Here is a 27,978-nt window from a genome sequence, read left to right on the forward strand (position 1 = left end):
GCAAAATTAAATGACCAAGTTTCTGAACTTTCCCAAAAATGCACCTTGAAAGCCAAACAACTTTGTGAACAACAATCCAGAAAGCCTATTTTATGTCCCCCCCCCTCTCACTGAGCATTCCACTTCACAAAGTGCCTGTTAATAAGATTAGTAATTAAAAAGCTTGATAGCAATTGGCACACATGTTCCTCTCAAAGTTGGTTGGTGCTGCAGCTCCAGCAGGGTTTGAAGAGCACCTGAAGGAGCAAAGGCAAAGCACACTCCACGGCAATCTGTGTGCCTAAGCATGGACATGGAGAAGTCCAGGCCGTTATGGGATAACCCCTTCCAGTTTGTGTTTGCCTGCATTTCTTATGCAGTGGGCCTGGGAAATGTATGGCGGTTTCCCTATTTATGTCAGATGTACGGAGGAGGTAAGTGTGGTTCAGGTTACTTGATGGCCTCTGGGCACAGAATGAGGGACCACAGAACTTTATTTGGTCTTTGGCAAAGGTCTTTTTCAGAATAGGGTTGTATGCTGCCTTTGCAGTTCCTTAGGTAGAGGAGAGAAAGAGGGGCTTTCATATGTTACATTGACAAAAGAATTAAAAAATACATTACAGTGATAAGACAAAGGCCATTAACAGAACATCCTAAGTCTGTTGGGTGCTGTACAGTAAGCTGCTGTTTGTCATCCTGTCTACTTCTTTGCTGTATGAATGTCCATCTCAGCCTTAGACTGTAAGTGTGCAGAGAGACTGTGTTCTCTGTAATTGAATTACTTTACTGTGTGTATTGTTTGAGGTACTTGAACCATCATGATCATAATGTTAAGCCCTTGTTCTGACAATATCTCTTATTGTGGACTGAGGGACAGTGTTGTGTCAAAGGCTGCAAATCCCTACATTTTTGACATGCAATGTATCAGAAGCCAATACAGTTTCTGGTCAATATGTATGGACGTGGGACTCAAGAATTTTCATCCATTTAATTGAGAAAAGGAAAAACAGCCCGTTGAGCATTTCTAAAGGCATTTCTGTCAAGATGAGCCCACTGCATACAGACAGGAAATGTAGCCTCCACGTTGCTTTGCAGCTCAAAATGTGGCATGCAAAACCTCCTTATTCAAGCTATGCTACATCTCTAGCCTCTATTAATCTCCCTTGTGGATTTATTTTATCTTGACCCTTGGGAGTAAATCAGACGCAGAAGGAAACGGTGACTTGTCATGATCCTGTCACCATCTTGCTCACTAGGCTTCTCATGTACATGCTTGCACCTTTTTAGCAGGAAGACACAGAGCAACGAAAGCCCAATATGATCAAAAGATAGAAGCCAAGTAGTACTGACTAGCCAAAGGTCCATGAAATGTGGGTGGAATGTCCACTCCCTTAGGACTTTTCTTTCACCCTCCTTTGCTTTATCTCCTTCTCCTGCCTGTCCTGAAAGAAACCGGTTCCTGGGTTTATAGGAGAGGAGCCTCTGCAGGGTGACCAGATGTCCTCTTTTTCCAGGAGATGTCCTCTTTTTCCAGGAGATGTCCTATTTTTTAGCCTCATGTACTGAAAAAGAACTCAAACATCCTCTTTTTCCCTGTGAGCAGTCCCCTGCAGGTAGCACATAGCCTTCTTGTAATTAATAAATTATATATAGTATTGATTTAAATTTAATAATAGGTAATATAGTGTTTGAACACAAGAAATCAATATACAAGTGTTTTTAGCTCTTATTTTGTCATATCCTACATTTTTCTTGAATATCCTACATTTCGGGATGCCTTGTCCTCTTTCATGGTTACGACATCTGGTCATCCTCAGCCTCTAAAACATATTTTCCCCTTCCCGCAATGCTGAAGTCAGCGCCAGTAGGGAGAGGGGAGGGCCACGATCTGGGTCTCAAGCCCAAAGGGGGCCTCAAATGTCAACACTTGCTAATTATTTCCACACACACTCATTTTTATGGCAAGGGATCTCAAAATGTAGAAGCAAGCATTGCCATCCAAAGGGAGAGGAGGAACGTTGCTTCCTCTGCCCTGTCAGAGATGATTGAGCCACAAACTGTCCAAGGGGATTGTGAGCAGGTATGGTTCCCACGGTGGTCTATGTTCACCCAGAGGAGAAAATCACAATGTATAGCCTAAGGCAACAATTTTCAGCCAGTGTGAATGGTCTGCAGGTGTGCCACGGGAGTTTGGGGATGGGTCATTTGTTAGTAGGGCCACTGGGGGATGAGAGCCCCTCACCTGCAGTGCAGTGTGCTTTGTCAATTTTCAAAAAACTGATGGTGAGCCTTGACAATTTTGGCACCATGTCAGTATGCCATGAGATGAAAAAGGCTGAAATTCACTGGTCTAAGGACACTTTATATTTCTGGAGCTAGTGTGGATATGGGTAATCACTTGGGAACGTCCCTTCATATGCATCTTGAGTTCCATGAAGAAAAAACGGAATACAAATATAAATGTCATGCATTGTTGGGTCTGTGACCATAAATAAAGAATGATGATGATGATGTAATGCATTGATGACAGCTGCTCATTTCTGAGATCTGAACAATTTAAATGGCAACCTAGATCTACTAAATTCCCTATAGACTTGTAAGGCATCATCCTGCTAGAAAAAAAAATGGAAATTTGATAGGAGCACTGCAGTGTGGATTCTAGCATCTGACTGCAGATAAAATGATGGACATATTTCTGTTTGTAACACTACATGAGCTAAAGCCAAGTCATGGTCAAGCCTTGCTGTACAATTCCATTGTCTTGCGATTAAGTCAAGATGTGAAAAAAACCTAGCACACTCATAAGAAAGGGGAAAAACTCAAAACACAAAGGAGCCATCTACCAGAAGATGTACAACTTAAGAGTTAAAATATATGTGCACCCAAATAATATGTTATTGACCAGGGCCAGCCCATCCATGAGGCCAAATGAGGCAGTTGCCTCAGGTAGGAGATGGGGGGCACCCACCTCTGTTTGCCCACTTGCCTCCACCACTCCTCCTTTGACTCCTTGGATTGGAAAACAAGGGAGATGGAATGGAAGCCAAAGTGTGGAGGAGAGGTGGGCTACAGCTGTAGTTCTGACACTCTTGTCCTCCACTTCCCCTTCATCTCCATTTTCAAATCCAGGCTGTGAGAGGAGCAGAGGCGGACTCAACACCAGGTCAGTGGGAATAGCATTTGGTACATTGCTTCAGGCATCAGGAAGTCTTGGGACAGCCCAGGCTGAAATAATGGGGTGCATCACTTGGCCATAAATTTATGGATTAGATGCCAAACTGAGGTATAATCAAAGTTCAAGTTAGCATGTAGGACCATCCATTTTTGGACTAAAGCAGTGTTGTATGTGGGCTTAGCCAGGGTGGATCTTTCTGGCTTATGGAGGGTGGAACCCAGAGCAGGCCCCGGGACCAAGGCCACTCATTTTTGAGTAGTCTGAGGGCAAATAGCACAAAACCTGTCTATTCACCTAAGTATAAGTCTGGCAGGGGCAGTATAGTGGTGGGGATGAAATGACCTTGCCCCTTTCTATTCTGCCCCTCATAATCCCCAAACAAGCAAGCAAAAATATCCAGGTTACTTTCTGATCAGTCAGATCAGGGGTGGTTTCAACATCTTTGTAAAAACAATACAACTGTTGGGGTACATTTGCATTGGGACCACGGCTGGAGGATAGCAAATTGACACCATCAGTTTTTCTCCCTGTGTTGCTATCCTCATATCCCCACCTCTGAAACCACTATTTACTATGTTAGGGAAAACCTATGGGTATCCATAAGATTTTCCTAACAGGGCATATAACAACTGAGGAGTAGGGGAATTTACACTGAGTAAACCCCTGCTAACTGGGTAAGAGTCACTTTTTAAGTGGGTGCTCTTCTTTTATTTAGCAGGGGGAGAGTAACTGGCCCTCCTCACCCCAGCACTGTCTGTTCTAGTGGCTGTCTGCTGGTATTCTTCTGCATCCTTTTAGATTGTGAGCCCTTTTGAGACAGGGAGCCATTAGTTGTTGTTTGATTTTCTCTGTAAACCACTTTGTGAACTTTCCATTGAAAGGCGGTATATAGTAAATACTGTTAATAAAACAACAGCAGTGATGGGAAGGATTATATTCCCTTGTTCTAGTGCAGGAGTCTCCAAACCCTGACCTGGGGGCCAAAGGCAGCCCACGGCCAACCTCTGGTCCCCCAAGAGCCTCTGGCCCACTTGACCGAACATGACAGGAGCTGTGCTCTGGTTGCATCTGGAGGATGTTCAGAGGGCTCTCAGAAAGCATTCTAAAAGCCTAGAAACTTCCTGGTTTCCCCCAAAAAACTGGAAGTAACTTTTCATGCCCTCTGAAGGCCTCCCCAGCCCTCAGAACACACTCTGGGTGTTTTCTGTATTGTGCTGGTTCTGAGGTATTTACTCCTGTATATTTAAGTAAACTGCTTGGGAGGTGGGGGAATGCGGATTCATTTGACTATGTGTTTCTGTGGTGTGTCCTGGAAACTTCCCTGTAATGTGCCGGTTCTGAGATATTTACTCCTGTACCAAACTGCTTGGGGTTGGGGAAATGGGAGTCCATTTGAGCAAGTGCTTAATTTCTGTGATGTGTGTTGCTGGTTGTCGAAATCCTGGAACTTTGAGCCCGTTCATTCATTTATTCACTCATCTAAGTTTCATCTCTAATGTATTTATTTAAATTTTATATTTAAATTTTTTTTTTCCTGGCCCTCGACACCATGCCAGATATTTGATGCGGCTGTGTGGCTGAAAAGTTTGGAGACCCTTGCTGTAGTGCCATGATCCCACTTCTAGTGTGTGTGTGTGTGTGTGTGTGTGTGTGAGAGAGAGAGAGAGAGAGAGAGAGAGAGAGAGAGAGAGATATGGTATCTCATCTGATCCAGTATTTCATCTAATTTCTCCCCTCAACGGAATAGTCAGAAATGCCCTCCAAATTTTTTTTACAAATAATGGAAACTTGATCCCCATTCAAATTGGGGGCAAAACAGCTCATTCTCTTGGTACCTGCTGTGATAAAAGGGCACTGCGACAATGCCAAGACCTTGAGGCCCTTCAGAAGGTTTTTCTGCAAGGAAGACGTTACCTAATTTCTAAACAAAGAGGTTGTTGAGAGAGGCCCAGCTATGTAATGAATGAGGCTGCAAAAATAATTCCCCAAATAAAACGGATTATGGCTGAGCGTTCACGTCACCTTCGCAGCACTGTTCCTGTGCAGTTGGCATTCATTTCCAGGGCTCTACAGTCTCCACTTCCAGGAATTTTAATTCTGGAGATTAAATGCCAAATAACAGATATTTACATAAGCATTTTGGCCCACTCTAAAAAGAGACCCAAGAAAGGCTACATACAAGGTGTTGTTCTATTTAGTCAGCAGATTTCTCAGAGGTGATTCCAAAGTCAAACAAAGGGGCTTGGCTCAAGGCATCCTTGGCAAGATGCTTTCCAGTGGGTCCCCTGATTCATGGGTGTGCTCTCCCCGACCTGGGTGGGACATCCTCCCTCTACCTTGGGAGCAGGGGTTGGTTGCAGCTGCAAGTAGGAACAGAAACAGTAGCCCAGAGGCTCCCATCATTGTTTGTTCTTCCAAACTTTGTTCCGTCATTATGCTCAATGTGTCACTGTCGGGAAACAGATGTGGCAGGTACCTCCCAGCTAGAATAATGTTGTTGTTTCTGTTGCCTCCCACTGTCATTCAGTGGGTTGCACTGCCAGAGTATTGAGAAGGGGTCCCACCCAGACAAGAGCTGCTGGTTGCAGGCTGGGCTTCTCCCCAAAGAATCTGAAAGCAGATTTACGGGTGAGCCTCCATGGCGCTTTGGCATTTGCCTAAGATTGCCAGATGCTGATGTCAGCCCTGGTTATATGCTATGCATTGCATCCCATGAGGATATGGTCCCAAACAGCATTTCTGTGGCAACTTCTCCCTTTTTCCTCCACATCGTATTGAAACACACAATGAAACGATGAGAAAACGTACAACAGGGCGATGATAAGTGTCCCTAAAGGTTACAGAGGAGAACTCACCATGAAGATGCCATTTCTTCAACCCTGAACTACAAGATTGGCATTTGGAGTAAGTCAGCTCTGGTGCCAGCCAAAGAGTCTTGCATGCTGCAAGGCCCACCCAGGCAGATCAACCCACTGAACTTGCTAAACTTGGCAGTTGCAGTGGTGTGAATTAACCAAGAGATCCGTGCTGCTGCTATAGCTGCCCCCCCCATCTTCAAATGGAAATGTTCTCCAGAGCCCCCTGTACCATTTTAGGATCTCTTGGGTAGGTTCCCATTAGCCAGTGAGGAAGATGGGAGACAGAGGAGCAGCTGACAATGATGACAGTATTGGCAGCAGCCGTGGTCGTCTTCTTCCTATCCTCTGTCCCCATTGGGGAATGGGAAAGGGATTTGTCAGTGACTCCTCTTCCTTGTACTTTATGTGGTTTCTGCAGATCACTGCGGATTACCTCCCATGTGTCAATGGGAGACTGGAAAGAGCTGCTGCAACCTGTTACCACCACTGCCATGGTAAACCTGGTGAAGTCCAGTGCAGTGCTTTCCTTTAGAATCTGGCACCTGCTGCATATTATCCAACAGCATTTCAGTCCAACCAGTTCCTTGAAAACAGCTCACTGAAGACTTTATTTTCCAGGGCACATAGTATATGGAGAGGCAGATCCATATCAGCTCCCCTCCCTGAGAGACACTGCTGCTGTGCTTGAGGCCCAAGTTGCTCCAGCCAGCCTGGACTAAAACAATCCAGGCTTTCTGCTACATATACATATAGCACATTAGCCATGATGCATACTTGTTATGTTTGATGTTTTCCCGTGTTGCCTATCTGTACAGCAAATTTACCTTATGTGAAATGGCCCTCATGGGGCCAATCATGGATTTTTCCACTACATTTTGACAATTTGTCACCCAATTTGGACTTTTATTGAGTCGACTTTTCCACTTTTATGGAGTGGAGCATCATTTATTAGCAGGGCCATTAGGGGGATGTGAACACCTGGCTAGCAATGCAGTGTGCCTTGTCAATTGTCAAAAAACTGATGGTATGCCTTGACAATGTTAGCACCTTCTCAGTGTGCCATGGAATGAAAAAAATGAAAACAGCTGGTCTAAACAGTTTTCACTGCTGGAATAGCCTTTTGAAAGCTGTTTGTTTCATCAGAGTAACTTTATCAATGGATCTTTGTGGGTCACTGGTCTACGCTGTGGAAACTCCATATCTTGGCAGTGAGAAAAGAATCTGGAAGTGTGCCTAATACCTTTTTGGTGATTTCCTGGACATGCACCTTAAAGAGAGTGCAAAGTCACTTCCACATTTTTCATGCTTTACATCGCCCAAAAGTGGGTTGAGCAGTCTTGCAGGTGTGCATGTGGGGCTGTGATGAATCTCTTTTCAGCATCTGCAGCTATAGCACAACAGACAGGAGAATGATTTGGAGACTTGAGCTCCCAGCTTTCTAGGGAGGGGAGCTGGAATTCACAGATGGAATTCTTTATCCCTATAAGTCAGTGGTTCTCAAACATTTTAGCACCAGGACCCACTTTTTAGAATGACAATCTGTCAGAACCCACCAGAAGTGATGTCACTAACCTGGAAACAATGTCATGGTTGGAAGTGACAACATCAAGCAGGAAAATTTTTAACACCCCAATCCGACAAAATCCAATCTAATTAAGAAAGTAAATTAAAAGTTTACAATAAGTATAAGTTTGAACATTTATTTAAAATAAAGAAACCTCCCAAGCAGTTGCTGCTCCATTTAAAAAACATTTCCCAAACATCCCAAAGGCTGCAATCCTATTCACACTTACCCAGGAATAAGCCCCATGGCTATCATTGTTAAAAGCATATACGTAGCAGCCTGTTAAAAGTACAGATCTGTCACATTTCCCCAAACGCAGTCACACACAATGGTAGCATCAAGTCTAATATAGTAAAAATAAAACGCACACTGAAATGCCTGGGGAACCACCTGAAACTGGCTCACAACTCAACTAGTGGGTCCCAACCAACATTTTGTGAAACACTGCTATAAGTCATTCATTTATTTTAAGACAACCAATACTTTTTAAAAACGTTTTACACACTTGATTGTCCTTAGAGTTCATAGTTGCACATGCATGATCTTCCCTCACTATGTTATCCTCACAACAACTGACTCAGAGCTACAAACTGATCCAAGCATGGATCTCATGCCATGCTGGTTGTTAGTGCAGAGCCATCGCTGGAGGCAGTGACATCACAGTGTCATAACATCACTTCCAGGTTCTGCTTCCAAGAAGGAGGCACTGGCATTGGCAGTAACCCTGGGATCCGGCCATCCCCTTTGGAGACTCAATGAAAGAAGCCTCCAAAGAAGAAGGAACAGGGGTGGCAGGCTGGACCATGGGGCTGCTGAAACATGAGGAGGAGGTGGTGGTGGTGACCCTGAAATCTGGCACATCGCTTCAAGTGGAGCCCAGGACATGTGCCCTGTTTGCATGTTCCTAAATACATCTCTGTAACAGTGTATGTTATTGCTCTAAGCCTGTAGCTAAGATGAATTCTTAGCAGGAGGTCTGGCTCAGTTGGTAGAGCTGCCGCCTTGTATGCCTGAAGATCTGAGGCTGCCAGTTCGAAACAACCGGAAGTACCTGAGAACTGACGACACGCTGATATACTGATGAGCTGGTGGCAGAGAGGAGTTGCCTTCAAGTGGAGCGTGGGAGGCGAAGGGCCAGAGAGAGGCCAGACCGGGAAAGAATCCAGCTGGAAGGAGGAGTTCTATGAAAGACTAGAACTATTCAATTGTAAAAATCCCTGCGGGGGTTTAGAACAGCCTGCCTATGTAAACCACCTTGGATTAAAGTCTGAGCAGAAATCAGAGGACCAAAGAAAGGCGGTATATAAATACCTATATAAATAAATGAATTCATGACTGGCTTGTCATGAAATTTACCATATGTTTACTAAAATGATACTTTGCAGCTGCTGTGGTGGAGGTGTTTTCTTCAACACTTGTCCTTGCAGGAAGACAAAGAGATGAGGACGGCATCCCGTGCCAGTAAAGGCACGGGAGCAAGGGTGTTCTTGAAAAGATGCAAGTTGATGTTGATGCGAGAGACAGAGATTGAGAGAGAATAACCGAGTGTAAACAATCAAAAGAAGAGGCAAAGCCTTAACCTGGTATTTAAGTACCAGTCTTGAGTTTCAACTGGAGAAGAAGAGGCAGTTGGAAACCTTAAACCAGTGATGGAGAACCTTTGGGGCTCGGCTTATCAAAAATTCAGAAAATGTCTGACTGCTGGCATGTCACCCACTCTACCCATCCTCAACAAAAGAGAAACAATTCTTTACATACTCAGTCCAATCTTGTGTGGCGCTATGTATTATAAAGAAATGTCAAATAATTACAAAAATGAAATACGAGGAAAACAAACTCAGTTGTTGTCGGGAGTTGGTGAATGCTGGTGTGTCATCCAAAATGTTGTGACATGTCACTTTTGACACGTGCCTCATAGGTTCGCCATTGCAGCCTAGAATCTTACCTACAAACAACTGCTTAATCTTAACAACTGGGCAGGAGGTCTGGTCTAGAGGGTAGAGCCTCCATTAGCCCGAAGATAACATCAGAAGGTTGCCAGTTCGAGGACACCGGCAGCTCCCTGAACAGCTGAGAATGGCAAGACCTTGACGCAGCTGACAAACCCAGCTGAGTGATTCCACTTGCTCTTGGTGTGAGCAAGAAGCATCTTGGCTGCCCTCCATGTGAGAGTTGGAGCTGCTTGTCAGCCTGCGTGGGAGAACTGGAGGCCAAACCAAACCAGAGAAGATCCATCTGAAATGTTGTTGGTTCTTGAAAGAGAGAACCTCTATAATTGTAAAAATCCCCTTGAGGGATTTAGAAATGCCTATGAACAAAGTCAGAGGAGTAATCTGATGAACAGGAAGGCGGTATATAAATATCAGTTAGTTATTATTATTATTAATCCTAACTTCCTTTATGCACCAACTGAACCCTGTTGATTTCAGTGAGTTTTTGTTTCTGGCAAGTAAGCGTACGGACTTCAAAGTGCTACAATATTCTTAGTCTTCTTCACTTTCTGCCCTTGGTTACATTTTAATGCATATTGTAGCAATTAGTTAGCCTTTAACAGTTGCTCAATCTTAACTGTGTGAAAGACTGTCCATAATCACATCTAGAGTATGACATCATTAACAGGAAATGATTCCAGCAGTGCCAACCCTCCAAAAATGTTCATCATATCACCCAGACGCTGGAGTGTTCACTTCAAACAAGCTGCTGAAATAGTGTTTTACAGGGGTGCCATTTCAGCTTTGAGTTGGGAGGGGGGTAGATGGTCAAGGGATGAACCAGAGACCTGCTCTTGGATATCTTCAACCTTAAATTGATCCAGCTTGCTGAAGATATCTTTTGGTTTCTCTTGCAGGTGGATTTCTGGTTCCATATCTCATCATGTTAATTGTGGAAGGGATGCCGTTGTTATATTTGGAGTTGGCAGTGGGACAACGCATGCGCCAAGGGAGCATTGGAGCTTGGAAAGCAATAAGTCCTTACCTCTGTGGGGTTGGTGCGTTCTCATTCATCTATGTGAAATTATTTTCTGCTTGTTGAATTCTGATGTCCTGGAAGACTTTCTCATGCCATACCTGACTTCGGCTGAGCCATCACTTCCCCCCCCCCCTCCATACGAAACCTTGCTAGAGGGGAAGGAAGAATGCTTACTCTTTCAAGAAGAAAAGCCCTTAAATTATTTTAAAGTTCAAAGACGAAAAGCAGCCTGTTTTAGATTAATATTTCCTCAGTAGCTATGACATGTACAGGCAGAAACATGGCACCAGTACAGTCATGTGAGATGCTCCTGCTGATACCATTCCATCCACTGGCTCTAGAACAGTGATTTTTCAACTGGTGTGCCAGGCACATTGGTGTGCTGCAAAAGGTCCACAGGTGTGTCACGGGAGCACAATGGTTAACAATAGTCAAAAAATTCTTCCGGGTTCTGCAGCTCTGTTTCTAGGGCAACAGTCTGTAGTAATGAATTATCAGTCCCTTTTCCTCCACTGGCTTCTCTTTTTAAGGCTTAGGAAGAGTCACGTTGCTATAAAATGCGTCAAGCACCCGATAATAAAACATGGAATTAGAATAACTGTGAAAATCAGCGTTAAAAGGCAATAGACATCAAATATCCATTTGAAATCCAGCTCACCTCATTTACCCAGTAGTCCAAAATCTAAATAAAAATGCTTTGACATGTTGATGAAAACCAAACAGGAATGGAACCTGGACATGACTGGCTTGACCATGGGATCAGCTGAGCAGAAGGTTGTCAGGGGGCACATGTCTCAGCCCACCTTTTTCATCACTCCCACACTATAAATTTGAAAAGGAAGAGGAGAATGGAGCAGAAGAGGAAGTGGAGAGGAGAGTGATTGGCTAGAGTGTCAGAGTCTCTTCTATGTCATTTCCCGCTTCCTTTCCAAATCCAAGCAATGAGGGGAGCGAGGGGAGTGATGAAGGGATGCCATTGAGTGAGGCAGGGTTGCATTTAGCACACTGTTTCAGGCACTGGGAGGTCTTGGGCCAGATTCTGGAGTACTTCACCAGGTAGTGAGTTTATGGACAGGGAACCACACACATAAAAAGCCACACTCTACATGTTCGTAGTGCTAACCAACCAAGGAGGGTCTCTGCATTGAGACCTTACCTGCTGACCTAAGGGAATGGGAAGATAGTATGGAAAGAAAAGGCTCTTCTCAAGTGGGTTAATGGGTTGCTTCTGAGGGGGGGAGGTGATATCATTGCAAGGAGGTGCCCTATGACATGACTCCTCTTTCTTATTTTTCAGGATTTGCCAGTGTTGTCGTCTCATTTTTCCTCTCTATGTACTACAATGTGATAAATGCCTGGGCTTTCTGGTACCTCTTCCATTCATTCCAGGTGAATAAGGAAAGAAATGCTTTCAAGTGCAGCAGAGCACACAGTGACTCCTCCATGCCTCCTTTCTAGGATCAAACTGTGCATCAGAGGCTTAGTAGCATAGCTTTGGGGGGCACGGAAAGTACTGCAGGCAACACAATGTGCTGTGTAAGTGGCCCCTCCCACTTACTGTTGGGGCCATTCTGGGCAGCAAAATGCAACACACAGGAGATGCCAAACCAAACAGCATCTGCTGCGTGTTGCATTTCACTGCATGGAATGGCTCTGACAGCAAGGGAAGGGGCCACTTACACGGCGCGTTGTGGTGTCTACAATACTTACTGCACCCCCCCTCACTGTAACCTACACTACAGCAGAGGCTTCTCCACATTTCTTTGAATGGCTCTTTCCTTCACTTACCTCATCACAGAAGAACCTTCACTAGGGATGGCCTTATCTGAATCTGATAAGAGAGGTATTTAGGGCCATAATATTTCAGCCATTTTTGTTGCTGTAGAAGGCTTGTCCAGTGAAAGTTTCTTGGAAGTGAAATCAGTGATATAGTCCGTGCAGAAAACAGGTGCACACTGCATTTCCTTGAGGAAAATGCTGAGATAAAAGTGTCCTTGAATGAGCAATATAATGTTTCCCAGACTCTCACCCTGGATTTTGCTGATAAGTTGATGAGCATGGTTTTATGATGTTCCCAAGGCAGCTTAATTGCTGAATGGTGGTTGAACCTGGGGTATTTAATAACGTACAATAGTAATATAAAACCTAACATACAGTATACTGTGGTATCGGTGCTGTGACCTCAACCCCAACCCATGTCAGCAGTGGTTGCAGATACCAAGAACAGTAATACTTAACATTTGCGTTGTGCTTTCCAATGTATAAAGCACTGCACGTGTATTATCTTGACATAATGCTTCCAACAGCCCTGTAAGGTAAGCATCCTATCCTATTTCCTATCCTTTATGCAGCCTATCCTATTTCCTTCTCCCTCACTGTCTTTGGTATGGTACCAGTAAAATAGCTGGTGCAGAACCAAGGAACCCCATAGGGAAAGTGAAGGTTTTCCACAGGGTAAGGCAGGGGTTCCCAAAGTGTGTATCATGAGTCATGACACCTTACGGCAGGGCTTCCTGAACTTACTGAGTTAGCAACACCCTGCTCCTACTAACTTAGGTCACAGAACCCAGGAGTAAGTTCTGATGATGCAACAACACACAAGGTGATGGTGTTATTGGTGCTTACTTCTGGGTTGTGTCTGAGAAAAACACCTTAAAATCAATATAAAACCACTTAGGGAGGGTGGATTGGCCCATGGCACATTGTGCATGGTCCTCACAGAGCCTCAACTCCATGATCTTTGGCACTTGCACTGCCAAGCAGCTTGGTTGGTATGCAGCCTGTGCCACCCCTGGAGTCTCATCACAATGCCCAGTTTGGGAACCCCTGCCTTAGGATGTTGCGGCGCACTCACAAGGGTGTCATAGGATGTCCCTGGGGACCCTCCTACCCAGTCTCCCAGACATTGTCATCTCTGACCTTACTAAATCTCATTAGATCTGGGTGCTGCCATCTGAGCCAGGAAGAAGAGGCTGCAGGGCGACCGTGACCTGGATAAGTTTGGGAACCACTGGAAAAAGGAAACAGAAAGATCAAATGTGCTTAGTGTCAATATCTGCTTAATATCCAAAGGATCCTTTGCCATGGGCAAACTGTCCATTGAATAGAAACCACACGGGCTACGTGGACGAGTGTGAACAGGCATCACCCACTCAGTACTTTTGGTACAGGAAAACCCTCAATATTTCTCCATCCATCGAGGAGAGTGGGAGCATCCAATGGGAGCAAGCAGTTTGTCTCATCCTGGCTTGGCTGGTGGTCTATCTATGCATTCTAAGAGGGACAGAATCCACAGGCAAGGTAAGAAGACTACTGCTGTTCCTTCAAAGGAAACTATAATTAGGGCTTAAGGATATCAGCTTTTACAAATATAAAGTGAGGAGTAGGGGGAACCCCCAAAAGCTTTTAAAACCAGTTTGGGTTTAATTCTTCTCAGCCAAAGAAATAATTGCTTAGTTGTGGTCAAACATACAGACTCACCAACTGTGTGGTTGGTTATTGGTGAGAGAGCTCAGATGCACAAATGAAGCTTCCCCTCTTACAAAAGTCTCCTCTTCATATCAGTGGAGGTCTCTAATGCGTGCATGCAGAGCAAAACACCTAGCATTTGTATAGTGTCTCTGGAGAGTGCAAAGGATGTGCTATGAAGATGTAATCTTTGCAACAGCCCTGTAAAGTAAATGAGTCGTATTATCCCCATATTACCGCTAGGGAGTTGCTGGGGTTGAAATACTTGCCTCAGATCACACTAGTGAGTTCCTGGTGGAGGTAAGGGTCAGACTGGAGAAGTTCCCAGCGCAGTCTCTTAGTCACTACACTACAGTAGCCAATGTTCTCCACTGTGGTGGGAAGGGCAGCTCACATCCATTCCTGGTCTGTGTGTACACATGGATCTTTGGATTTTGGTGACCAGAACTGACATGAAATTAATATGGCTCAGGTGTCAGACCCCCTTACTATCAGAGGAAGGGGGCTAAGGAAGAGGAGGGGCAAGGTTGGGTGCAAAAAGGAATCATTTCCAAGAAGAGCTTCTGAAAGTAACATCCCAGGAAGGAAACCCCAGGAACCAGAGATGCCTTTACTTGCATGGCTTGAGGAGGTCATCCTGCCCCCTTCTCAAGAGTGCAGGAAGCTACCAAAGCTGCTGGAAGCAACACATCGAGAAACAGAGCATGGACCCTTTGAGCCCCAAGTTTCTTCATAGGAGACAGAACTGAAATCACAGCTGGTCTACATGAACACTTAACTGGCTGCAGATCATTGCTGGAGCAGCAACCTAGCTTGCTGTTCTCTGCACAGCAGCAAGTTTTCCAGCCTGTCCAACCTGAATCTACCCAACTCCACAGTGAGTTATTCATGGTCCCATTCCCAAAGTGAGCTTCACCAGTCCTCCACTGTGTTTGTGAATGGAGGGGGCCAGCCTGGGGCAAGATAATATTCAAAATATAGCTTTTTAATTACGCGTTTTACATACAAAATTGAAATGTGTTCAACATCAACACAATTCAATGGTAACTAGTCTATCAGAGCAACTGACAATCACCCCATGTCCCACACAGACAATAATGTTTCTCATCCTCATCAGGAAGTAAGGCTTAAAATAGTATGCAACAGTAGTCTGAAGCAATATTGAGAATCCACAGGGAGATGGTTGGAGGCTTTTTCTTCATAGGCAGAAACTGATACCTGAAATTTGAGTATGAACACATCCAGACTCATCAAATGCTGAAATTCAGCTCCCTCCAAACAGAAAATTCTCTTAGGATGTCAAATGCAGAGACAGAGAGGTCTAATCCTAAACAACTTTAAAGCACTAATGCAACTGCAATGCTAGCACTGAGGTACCCTTACCTTGAGGAGGCCTCTGTGACTACCTACCCACCACCACAGGATGTAGCCCATGCCCTGTCAGCACAACTGCATCAATGCTGGAAAGTTGGATAAGACTGGGATCTAAATGGCAAATTTATCAAATTTGATGTGTTGCACAACTCAAATCAATGAAGCTCTTTATTGCTCTTTTGCAGGTTGTGTATGTGACAGCTTCTTTGCCCTATATAGTCCTCATCATATACTTAATCAGAGGCCTAACACTCCATGGAGCTGCAAATGGACTGATGTACATGTTTACACCAAAGGTATCTCCATAATAGATTGCTGAATAATTTTTTTTAAGTGAAGCTGCCCTTTACTAGTATATGTTTTCATAATAAAAAGTTAGGTCTGGGAAGAGCCACAAAACAATACAGTTCATATCAATATGAACTAAGCATGACTAAGAAAATTATTGGAAAGCACTAAACCTGTGTCTTTTTGCCCCAGACTCTTACTCCATCTAGTGAGCTGCTGTGAGCATGGGTGCTCTGATAGGCCCCTGAACTTCTCCTGTCCATGAAAGCTAAGCCATTGTAGAACTCTCCTCTTGGAACATTTGCTCTTTGTAGCTCAAGGATAGAGTGGATGCCTTGCATACAGCAGGTCCTTGGTAGCTTGGTATACCCTGGTATTAATCCCCTGATATCTCTACATGAGACACTGAAAAAGTCCTATCTGAAATGCCAGAGAACCACTGCCACTCTGTGTAGTAGGTAATACTGAATAGAGCAGTGGCATAACTACTGATTGTGTAGCCCGGTGCCAAGCTCAAACTGTTGCTCTGGAAGTGATGTCACAACAGGAAGTGACATCATGCCCAGGCTTTTAAAAAAGTGAAACTTGGGAGGAACTCACCTCCTCCCCCCAGCAGCTCACCACCCACTTGCTCTGCTGCCTTCCCCCAGTCAGTGGCATAGCTAAGGCATCTATCTGCTACCTGGTGTCAAAGAAGATTTGTAGCCTCCCCCCCCCCCCCGACAAAATCAAATTTCATTAATTAAATAAATAAAAAGTATGCCCCTTATTGGTCAGAGACACTGTGCAGGGGTGAAGAGGGATGGTTATTCTCCCTTTGCTAAATATAAGGAGGGGCACCACTTGAAAAAGTGCCTTTTTACCCAGTTAGCAGGGGTAATTGTATTATGATACATGAGAGCTGACTCATATTAACACCTTATTGGTTTCATAATAACATGCCATTGCAACATGTCAATAACATAATAATGTCATTGCCTCTCAGAACAATCAGTTTCATAGGTCAGATTTGAGTTAAGAAAATCCACTTTTTTCCATAAGGCAGTTGTTATTTTTTTGTTAATTGGGCATAACTTTTGATATAATGCAGATATTTCAATGCAGTTTGTTTCATTGCATTCAGCATAAAATTACCTTTCCAATGATATATAACATGATGGCATTATTCATACATACCAAGATTTTCACAATTTTGGTCACTAGTGTCAAGCTCAGCTTGTTGCCCCCCTAAAGCTTGATGCCCAGTGCAACTGCTACCCCCTGCACCCCGTTAGCTATGCCACTGGAATAGAGGATACTGAATGGAGCACAGGTTTGATGGTGTAAAGTAGCTCCATGTGTTCACAATGTCTCTTCTACTGAGGTGAATGGAGCAGCAGAACTGCACCAGAGTTCCATGTGCATATCGGAAGTATACACAGTGCTCTGGGTCAAGATAAAGGAATTTGGTTCATTAACTTACTGGTATCTGATACAACTGTGAAAAGATCAAAAACTTCCATGATCTGCTCCACTGACATCAAAGGAGAATTAGTTTAGCAGCGTGAGGGACATAATCCTCTTGAAGCATAAATACACCTAGAAGAATGCTTCTCAACCAGTGGTATGGATACCACCATTGGTACATGAGGTGGTGTCTGGTGGTTCTCATAGGCCCCCTGGACACCTGCTGTTCCACAGCGAGACTAGGAAAGTGACACAACGAAAAGGGTAGGAGGCTTGGCTTGGCAGGCAGAACTCCAAAGCATGCTTTTCCACACTGAAAAAAGCCATCCTGTCCACCCTGAGTATTCGTTACTAGTCTTTGTCACATAACATTTGTCCTCCCAACCCAGAAGTAACTGGTGATGATATCCTCGCCATTGGTGGAAAACTGGAAATGCCCTTCTAGGATCTCTGGAGGTCATTCTGAACCCGTAAAGGCTATGTGTGGCCTCTATGGGTCTCAGAGGCTCCAGAGGCTTCAGGTTGGGTCAAATCTGGCTCAAGGTGAGTCCAGGGGTCCCGCCTTGAGCCAGATCTGTTGATATAAAATCTGCAGATAAGTAGGCTGAACCTGTATATACTAGCCTTGGTATCAGTGGCAGCTCTGTTGATGTAAGAGTGGGATAAGATTAATAGTAGATTGAGTTTTGGTTTTCTGGACATCTCAGCTTAATTGTAACAGGATCCATAGAGCTGATTCTTATGAAATAATCTTCTTGAATGGTAAAATCAGAGTTGGAAGGGTGCTCCGACTTGCAGAAAAGTCTGCAAAGACTGGAGTACAGGGTTATAGATCACCATTCTCAATCATCTGGGACCAGGCTAATTTTTGTGTTAGTAAGGCAGTAATTCTAGTCACACCTACCAGGAGTAAGTCCCATTGAATGTGCAAGGAGTCAGGTTGGGAATGGCCTTGCATCCAAATATTTACCGTAGGTTTAGTTGAAGTGGGGAACCAGGCAGTGTAAATCTGAGTCAATGTTTTCCAGTCCCATTTCATTCCATGTCCATAAAATGTCAGCTGTAATGTAAGCTCCCTCTGAGAAGATACACGGAAATCTAAAAATGCTGCATAAGAGAGCCACCCTCATGTTCTATGCCTTACAGCTAGAGCAACTAGCAAACCCCAAGACTTGGATTAATGCAGCTACTCAGATCTTCTTCTCCCTTGGGCTTGGCTTTGGGAGCTTGATTGCTTTCGCCAGCTACAATGAGCCAACCAACAACTGTGAACGACATGCCATCATTGTGTCACTGATAAACAGCGCCACATCAATATTTGCCAGCATTGTGACATTCTCCATTTATGGCTTTAAGGCAACCTTCAATTACGAAAACTGCATAAGCAAGTAAGCTTGGCTTTTAACTTAGCTCACTTCTCTTCTGTATCATAAATCAATGCAACAATTGTTTTGTTTACTACAATATTTTTTTTAGTAGTTGCTCATGATGGAGATTCAGACAAACCCTTTATTGTGAATGGGGTAGTTATCTCATTTTTGAACCTTGCCTGACATGAAATGATGGAGGGGATACCAGGTGGCAATCCTATACATCTTTACTTGGGAGGAACATCAATTGACCACATTGGAACTTACTTCTGTATAAACACGCATAGGATTGAGCCACATGTGGATAATGAGAGCATTTTCACTTAGTAGTCAAAAGAGGGATAGAGGGATGTTATTTTCCCTCTCACACAACACCAGAACCAGGGGACATCCACTAAAATTGAGCGTTGGGAGAGTTAGAACAGAGAAAAGAAAATATTTCTTTATCCAGTGTGTGATTAGTCTGTGGAACTCCTTGCAATAGGAAGTGGTGATGGCATCTGGCCTCGATGCCTTTAAATGGGAATTGGACAAATTTCTGGAGGAAATGACCATTGCAGCTTACAAGCCATGTGCAGCCTCCTGGTTTTAGAATTAGGCTACCTCAGAATGCCAGATGCAAGGGAAGGCACTAGGATGCAGGTCTTTTGTCTTGTGTGCTCCCTAAGGTATCTGGTGGGCCACTGTGAGATACAGGAAGCTGGACTAGATGGGCCTTTGACCTGATCCAGCGGGGCCCTTCTTATGTTCTGATGTTAGCAAATGTTACAGTAGTTATGCTATCAGCAGTAGCGTAGCTAGGAGGAGGGCAAAATGCTAAATACTGCAGGCAGCAATGTGCCATATAAGCGGTCCCTCCCACTTGCAGTCAGAGTCATTTTGGACAGCAACAGCAATGTGCAGGCACTTGCCAAACCAAAGGGCGTCTCCTGCACATTGTCATTGCTGCTTGGAAAGGCTCCAACAGCAAGTGGGAGGGGTGTGTTGCAGCTCCTGCAGTACTCCTGCAACTTACATGGAACTCCTGCAACTTACATGGTGCGTTGCAGCTCCTGCAGTACTTACTGTTCTGTGACTCTCTCTAGCTATACTACTGGCTATCAGCAATAACTAAACCTTTCGGTGCTTTCGTACATTATAAATACATAAATGCATGGAAACTCATAAAGATGGTTTTGAAACTTGCAAATACAAAAGGATGAAAATAAATGTATGGCTCAGCATACCTGATTATTCTGGAGTAAAAATAATCCACACCGTGCTTGGCCTTTTAAAATGTGTAATGCAATCAACTTTGAAATATCTGGCTTGCCCCTGTTTTCAGAGTGTATGCAAATTACTTTTGTGTACTTTGGTTTGGATGTGCACTCATTGTGTTATCTGTTTTCCTCTGTACCAGAAATTACCTTTTTCAAGAATTGCTTCTTGCTTTGTTAGGTAGAATCTCAGTTTACTTTGTTCTGCAGGGTAATCTTGCTGCTGGTAAATTCTTTTGACCTGGAAGAAGGATCAATAACACAAGAAAATTTTGAAGATATGAAAAGTTACCTAGCATCGTCTCACCCCAGCAAATATACAGAATTGTTGCCACAGATTAAGAACTGTAGCTTAGAAGCTGAACTAAACACAGTGAGTTGCTTTATTAAAATACTATTCAGGATATTTATATAATGCTTTTCAACCAAGGAGTTCATAAAGCTGCTTATGCAGCTATGTAAATACAGAAATCAGTGGCTGACCCAGCTTGACTATTAGTGCCTATTTTCAAGACGTTTTAATGTTTTGTTTATCTGAAAGACACACCAGTGTGCTAAGTCAAGGCAGGGGCGTGTGGTAGGTGCTGAGGCAGGGGAGGCAGAGCCTCCCCACTGGAATCCTTCAAAAAGAGTTGCCGTGTAATATGTGCAAGCACTCACGACCCATGCACTGTGCAAGTGGGCTGTGAGTGCTTGCACACCTCACACATGGTGATGCTTTTCAAAGGACTCCAGTGGGGGGGGGGCTCTGCTTCCCCTGCCTCACCACCCACAGCACATCCCTGAATCAATGTATGATCTGATGGCAGCTGATTAAGCAACCTTAGTAGAATCTAAGCAGGTAGAATTCTGGTCAGTGCCTGGATGGGACACAGTGTAACAACCCTATGTATGGTGCCCTGGGTTCTGTAGAAACAGGACAAGCTCAAGTAAGTAATAATAGCAATAAAATATGCATTGAGAATTGGGGAAGATAAGAGAATTGTAGAGTACCTACACATAATGTTTACTTATTGACACTATAGTTCACAAATATGACTGGGGATAGTTTAACAGCAATCTGAACTCAGGATGTTGGGAAAATACACACAGGTCAAGTTGTCTACATCCACAGAACTTCTGCCACTGATTCCTGTGCCTGGATGCAAACGTTAAGTGATCAAGCACAATCCAGAAAAAGTTAGTGTCAGCCAAGACCCTCAGAAACGGCCCTATTTTCAACGTTTTTATCCTGCTTTTCTAAAGGAATATTCAAAGTAACAAAGAAGCATGTGTGAATTAAAACAGTCAATCAAAATGATCAAGTTAAAATTACCCAAGGCATCAAAACACTCCAAGGGTGTAATTCTAAGAATATTTGTGTTCCATTTGGAGTCCTGTGAGCAAGAATCATGCCCTAGCACTTGTGTGAGTGCAAGCCTCTGTATGCAAGAAAAAGGATAATGTAGAAAACAACTCAAATTGCACTTTACATGTAATGTCTGGTTAAGTGAAGGTTCATTTGCACATGAACGTTAAGTGAAGGTTCATTTGCACATGGTGCTCACTTTTTGGAACTGCACCTGCAAAGGAGTGCAATACAAGCAGTTTCCTGCCACATTCCAGGGCTGCATACTTGAGCCCCACTGATGGATTGTGAACATGAGTGCAGCCTAAATCCAGGTGTGTTCAGTTTTAACCATTCTAATCATGCGCACGGGGATAGAGGAAACTGAATTTTGCTTGCGCTCTCTCTCTCGCTCTCTCACAGGTGATTGGCACAAGGAGGACCCAATCCTATGTTTGTGGTATTGTTTTGGTCCAACCAACTTGAAAGGCTTGACCAATCTTGTATCCTCGCAAGAGATAGCAGAAATTAGTAAACCTATCCAAAAATCTATCCAACATGTTAATATTAAGCAGAATTTTGCAACTCAACTTTTAGCTATAAAAGGACAGGCAAACCTTTGGAAATTATTTTAGATATTTTTCTCCTGACCAATGATTGTTTTGTGCATGGTCATGCATTGTCCATAACTCTGCTCTCTTCTGTTCTTCCACCTGGGCAGGCTGTCCAAGGGACAGGATTGGCATTCATCGTGTATTCTGAAGCAATAAAGAACATGGAGGTTTCACAGCTATATTCAGTGTTGTATTTCTTTATGCTGTTGATGCTGGGAATTGGAAGCATGTTGGGAAACACGACAGCCATCCTCACACCTCTGAGTGACAGCAAGTTCCTTTCCTCCCATGTGCCCAAAGAGATGATCTCAGGTTAGCCTAATGACACCCCTAAATACATCCAGTGAGCTGCAGGGTCAAGCAGATGATTGCATGCCGATTGACATTTCTGCACCCGTAAGAGAGTAATGGGGCAGAAGATGCCCACTTATACAGCCATGTGACACTCATGATGCAGATGCATTGGTTACAAGTGAGTTTCCAGTACCAGCTGTGGTGCTGGTTGTTACTTTTATGTACCTCAGGACCAAAATATCTCATGGACCGTCTCCCACAACAGAAGTCTTTACTCTTGTAGGATCTGTTAGGGAATCCACTTCATTCTAATGTACAGTTGGCTATGACCCATCAGAGGACCTTCTCTGTGGTTGCCCCTTCCTTGTGAGCTGCCGCAGGCACCTTGCCTCCCATCTTCCCAAGGGCTGGTAAAGACTTTCTTTTTCCAAGTCCTTGTTAGCCTCCTTTTGATCCTGCTGGGTGTTACAGTAACTGTCTTCTGCTAATATTAGTATTGTCTGGATTTGTGTGGTTGTGTTGCTTAGTTTAAGATTTCTGTTTTAAAATTGTTTCTATTGTAAGTCACCCTGCATCTTAGGCAAAGGGCAGGGTGTCATTTTTAAAGTAAATAGTGCCTCATTGCACACATGGTTCTGGTACAATCTAGAAGTACATCACCAAGCTGTATATCCACTAGGGCACCTACGTGTTCTTTGAGGTTGGGGCATTTGAGTGTAGACCAGTGGTTCTCACATATTTAGCACTGGGACCCACTTTTTAGAATGAGAATCTTTCAGGACCCACAGGAAGTGATGTTATGACTGCAAGTGACATCATCAAGCAGGAAAATTTAACAATCCTAGGCTGCAATCCTACACATGCTTACCCAGGAATAAGTTCCATTGACTACACAGGCCTACAAAATTGAGGGTCAGAAAAGTTTTTCCCAAACTTTATGGTGGTTTGATATGAATTTGGGGTGCTGATTCAAAAAATGGCATCCATTTTGCCATGGTGTAGGCTTCCTCATGAGGATGCTGCTTGAACCATTCACTAAAGAGGCTATGCCATGTCTCCAACACTAGACATGATAGGGCAAAATGGATGCAATTTTTGGAATTGGCACCCCAAATATACCCAGGAATTGGTGTAATGTTTAAGGAAGCAAAATGTGTGTTGGTCTGTGCTATCATTGTTAAAAGAATATACATAGTAGCTTGTTAAAGGTACAGGTCTGTAACATTTCCCCAAATGCAGTCACATATCATGGTAGCATCAAGTCTAATAGATTAAAAATATAATATTGAAATGAATGGGGACCCATCTGAAATTGACTCGTGACCCACAGTTTGAGAAACAATGGTGTAGGCAAGCCCTCCTCCATCATCTGTAGGATGCTTCTGTGGTTCTCTGGATTGTGGCAAAATGAAGCTATGACACTTTTCCACATCTGGCATGTGTTGCAGCACAAATGCGATCCCTTTTAAGATGCACAAAAGGCCTTCTTTCTGCCATGTTTGCTTTCCAGAGAAGTGCAAGAATCAAAATAGCATTGATATGTCTAACCAGCAATCTATACAGTTATGCTGTTCAGCACAACACCCAGCCAGCTATCATTTTCTCTAGCAGCACATCTTGTGATAGAAAAACCAGCACACGCTCTATTCTCTGTGACTCAAATGTTTTTATTCCTGACCTGTCAATATTTTCCTTTCAACTGAGACCATGTGTCTTATTGTTCAAGGTGGTGTATGCTTCGTCAACTGTATCATTGGTTTAGTGTTCACCATGGAGGCTGGCAACTATTGGTTTGATATCTTCAATGACTATGCAGCTACTCTCTCCTTGCTACTCATTGTACTGGTAGAAACTATTGCTGTCTGTTATGTTTATGGGATAAAAAGGTAAGAAACTTAGGAACATCATTTCCTTCTATCACACATCACTGCCATAATCACAATTCTGTCTCATATCTGTTCATCACAGAATCCAGCAGGCAGCCCTATAATATTTCTTCTCCATTTCTTTGGCAATATTCTAACATACCACTTTTCATGCATACAAAAGCAGTACAAAAACTAAAAAAACAAAACAGCATTATTGAACAAGATGTGCACTTTCCTTCCCAGGTTTGAGAAAGATCTTCATGCGATGACTGGACGTAAGCCAAATTGGTACTGGAAGATTATGTGGGCTTTTGCTAGTCCTGTGCTAATTGTAAGCCTATTTATATTTTACATCTCAGACTACATCAGTACAGGGACACTGCAGTACCAAGCCTGGGATGTAACACAGGTATGTTACTAATTGCAATTAACCTTTTTAAACTAGTGGTATCTGGAATTCAGCAGCTACAGAGGTAGAAAAATCCATACCACTAATACTTACAAAACTCAAATAGTGCAATTGGGCTGGTTAGCTTACATCATATAAGGAAAAACAGCAAGGCATCGCAGATGTATATTTTATCTATTCAGAACTTCAAAACTGTGTGTGGTATTAATAAGAGTAATACTAGGAATCTGCTATTTATGACAAGACAAATTGGAAGCCCAATCCCATGCATGTCTATTCAGAAGTGAGCCACACGGTATTCAGTGGGGCTTACTCCCAGGTAAGTGTAAATATGATTGCAGCCCATTTAAAAATTTCAATAATTCTTAGATTAAGGGCGCAATCCTAACTGCACCTTATAAGAACATAAGAACAGCCCCACTGGATCAGGCCATAGGCCCATCTAGTCCAGCTTCCTGTATCTCACAGCAGCCCACCAAATGCACCAGGGAGCACACCAGGTAACAAGAGACCTGCATCCTGGTGCCCTCCCTTGCACTGGCATTCTGACATAGCCCATTTCTAAAATTAGGTTGCACATACACATCATGGCTTGTAATAGACTTTTCCTCCAGAAATTTGTCCAATCCCCTTGTAAAGGCATCCAGGCCAGATGCCGTCACCACATCCTGCAGCAAGGAGTTCCAGACTGACCGCACGCTGGTGTTATGTGAGAGTGTAAAGAGCATCTCTCTATACACTTCATCCTTCCCATGCATAATTTTGTATGTCTCAATCATGTACCCCCTCAGGCATCTCTTTTCTAGGCTGAAGAGGCCCAAACGCCATAGCCTTTCCTCATAAGGAAGGTGCCCCAACCCAGTAATCATCTTAGTCGCTCTCTTTTGCACCTTTTCCATTTCCACTATGTCCTTTTTGAGAACTGGACACAATACTCCAGGTGTGGCCTTACCATAGATTTGTACAACGGCATTATAATATTAGCCGTTTTGTTCTCAATACCTTTTCTAATGATCCCAAGCATAGAATTGGGATCCAAGTCCCTTGAGCTGCCATAGAAGGGTCGCAAATATGCCATAAAGCATGTTTGCGCCTCCATGGGAGGAAGCTGCATTGGCGCATATAGATGCACCAATGTGCTGAGGCCAGCAGAAGCAAGCGGCAAAGGCAGGTGTGGGGGGGGGGAGGAGGCAGGAGGGGGGAATTACTGGGCGGGTGGAAGACAGGTGATGGGCTGTCCTGGAGGCGGGTATGCAGGGGGCAGGGCTGGGACCCAGCAGTTATGCCAGATCCCAACCCCCGTCCCCGCGGAGAACGGAGTGACTTCAAGCCGCTCTGCTCTCCTTGGACTTGTGCTACCTCCAGAGGTGGCGCAGGTCCGAGATCCATTGGGGCCAGCAGCCCTTACCCAGGGGTAAGGGGAAGAGCTTTCACTTGCCCCTGGCTGAGCTGCTGCAGCCAACAAACCTGTGTTGGATGCAGCACAAGCCTCTTGGCTTGCCTGCTCCAGCACAGGTTTGGATTGCGCCCTAAGTCACATTAAATTATATAAATAGCACAACAGCTGTTTCCTGATGCTAGAAAATGTCTACATGCATTTTTCCATTGGCATGATCACTTGGGGGGGGGGGATTATGAGCAGCATGACCCAGTACATCATCTGCTCAGGCAGGGCACTTTTACCACCATTGCTTTTCTTGCACCTCATTTGCTTTAATGAAAAAAAACAATTAACAGAGGGTGACCACTATTTTGAGCATTACTTTATAATAGGATTGCCACTAACATGTAAATTAAATTTTAAGCTAAAAAATTCAGAGATCAGGTGTAGAAAAGCAACAGAAGAGTTAGCTGCCAGTATATATACCAAGAAAACAATTATCACCACTCATTTGTTTCAAATGGAGCAGTGATGCTAAGCAACTTTGTACACATGTACACTGCCCCCCAAACAGCCATATTACAAGTAGCCCTTTAACAGCCTGTATTTTTTTTATAAGTCAATATAAGCTTATAAATGGGTAATTAAACCTCATCTGAAGCTGATACAATTCTGAGACTAACTCACTACAGAATGCTAGTCAGATGGATACAAACATATTGGTTATGCAGTGTCAAAGACGTGCTTTGTTAAAGGAAAGCAAGTAGCTTTGAGATCATCATTAATTTACTACCAAGCCTAAAATATATACAAAAACAGCTCATTTCTCTACATTTATAGATTTACCATGTTAATACAATCAGGTCCTCTTTTGCAGGGTCAGCTGGTTACAAAAGATTATCCACGTGGTGCCCTAGCTGTTATTGGGTTGCTTGTGGCAGCATCCACTATGTGTATACCACTAGGTGCATTATTCACATTTATCAGAAACAGAACAAAGAAACAAAATGTACCAAATGTTGCTTGAATTTTAGTAACTGAACTTGGAAAAACTTCATCAATAGCTGCAAATTCCACATACCACCTACGAAGACTACAGCAGCTATAAGCTGCAACAACTAACAGACATGCAGTGTGGGTATTGTCACATCAGACAAGTCTCTTGGCCTCAGTCAAGAAAGCTGTTCTGTAAAATGACTACAATGGTCTTTGAGATGTGTGTTCAAAAGATTGATGGCTCAACAACAACAAAAAGTTGCCTCAGCTCATACAACAAAGTGTGTATTGGCCAATTTCATCTGCCTGGTAAAAAGAACCTTCACCTGAATGGAAATGTGCTTTTGTGTCTGAAGCGCTGGAAGGAAATGTTGCCCAGCAAGGAAACTGCAAGTCAGAGGAATTATTGGTTCTTGTACTGTATAATGCAGTTTGACGACAAAAGCTACATTCCACAAACAATGCAAGTGTCTTCTAGCGGATGCCAGGAAATCTCTGTAGAAGCTATATTAGCTCATCACTGAAGTTTTCAATGCTTATATATGAACAGAAAATACTGTGATTTTCAAGTTACCATTTGAAGTAAACAAGCAACCTTCTACTGTACTACATTTATTTTCCCACTTTTCTAGAAATGCTTCATGTATTTTAGAAGGTGAATTGGGAGGGACTGGGCAAACAGTCATATCGAGTCATGCTGGAATGATATAAATAGAAGTTGCATCAGGTTAATATCATGTGCATATTATAATATTGTATTTTGTCTTCAAATGATAAAAACAAGGATTCAAATATTTATGGACAGATTCAGTTCATGACTGAACACTCATAAGATACATGTGGGCTCTTTTTTAACATATCTTTTTCCTGGCATTTTATTATGTGCTGCCAAGTTTTATTTTCTGACACAATGGTATCTAAATCATTTCTCACTTTGTATTCTCACGTGTCTCTAATGAGTTCTTAAATTCTTAGGGAATCAAGCTTATTTTTCCAGTTCTGTAACAAAGTATTTGAAATACAGCTTCCATAGAACTCTCCAAAGAGATTCCCATTACAGACTGCAGAGACTGATTTTAAGTCTTGGAGTGCTTCACAACAGTTTCATACAGTGCATCATTTTTTCATGACAACTTCTTAAAAAAATTTTTAAGATAGTAGCTGAAGTTGTAGTGCCCATTAAGTTTCAAGTGATAACTAAACACCACAGAACATCAAGTGATGCTTACACATCACAGAATGTTCTTTAATTTACAACAGATGAAGTGGCAGCTGCGAAGATATCACAAAGAGCAAACAATTCAGTACATAGTGGCTTAAGTCCCAAATTTTGGCTCAACT

General features: G+C 43.3%; 1 protein-coding gene across 1 annotated transcript; it reads left to right on the plus strand.

Moving 5' to 3' along the window:
- The first annotated feature begins 286 nt into the window (after positions 1–286).
- Positions 287–26,668, plus strand: SLC6A20 (solute carrier family 6 member 20). Its single transcript, XM_066629177.1, has 11 exons — positions 287–413; positions 10,425–10,565; positions 11,844–11,935; positions 13,619–13,846; positions 15,574–15,684; positions 18,269–18,510; positions 19,959–20,121; positions 21,797–22,001; positions 23,710–23,869; positions 24,095–24,260; positions 26,519–26,668. Exons 1-11 carry the CDS (start codon positions 287–289, stop codon positions 26,666–26,668), a joined length of 1,785 nt encoding a protein of 594 aa, XP_066485274.1.
- The last annotated feature ends 1,310 nt before the right edge of the window (positions 26,669–27,978 follow it).

Source organism: Tiliqua scincoides, chromosome 5 (assembly GCF_035046505.1).
Source record: "Tiliqua scincoides isolate rTilSci1 chromosome 5, rTilSci1.hap2, whole genome shotgun sequence".
In the NCBI taxonomy this organism is placed as follows: Eukaryota; Metazoa; Chordata; class Lepidosauria; order Squamata; family Scincidae; genus Tiliqua; species Tiliqua scincoides.

Coding starts and splice junctions, on each gene's coding strand:
- SLC6A20 (XM_066629177.1), top strand. CDS start 287: ATGGACATGGAGAAGTCCAGGCCGTTATGGGATAACCCCTTCCAGTTT. Junction 18,511..19,958: donor TACGAAAACTGCATAAGCAA/GTAAGCTTGGCT, acceptor TTTGTTCTGCAG/GGTAATCTTGCTGCTGGTAA. Junction 23,870..24,094: donor TATGTTTATGGGATAAAAAG/GTAAGAAACTTA, acceptor TTTCCTTCCCAG/GTTTGAGAAAGATCTTCATG.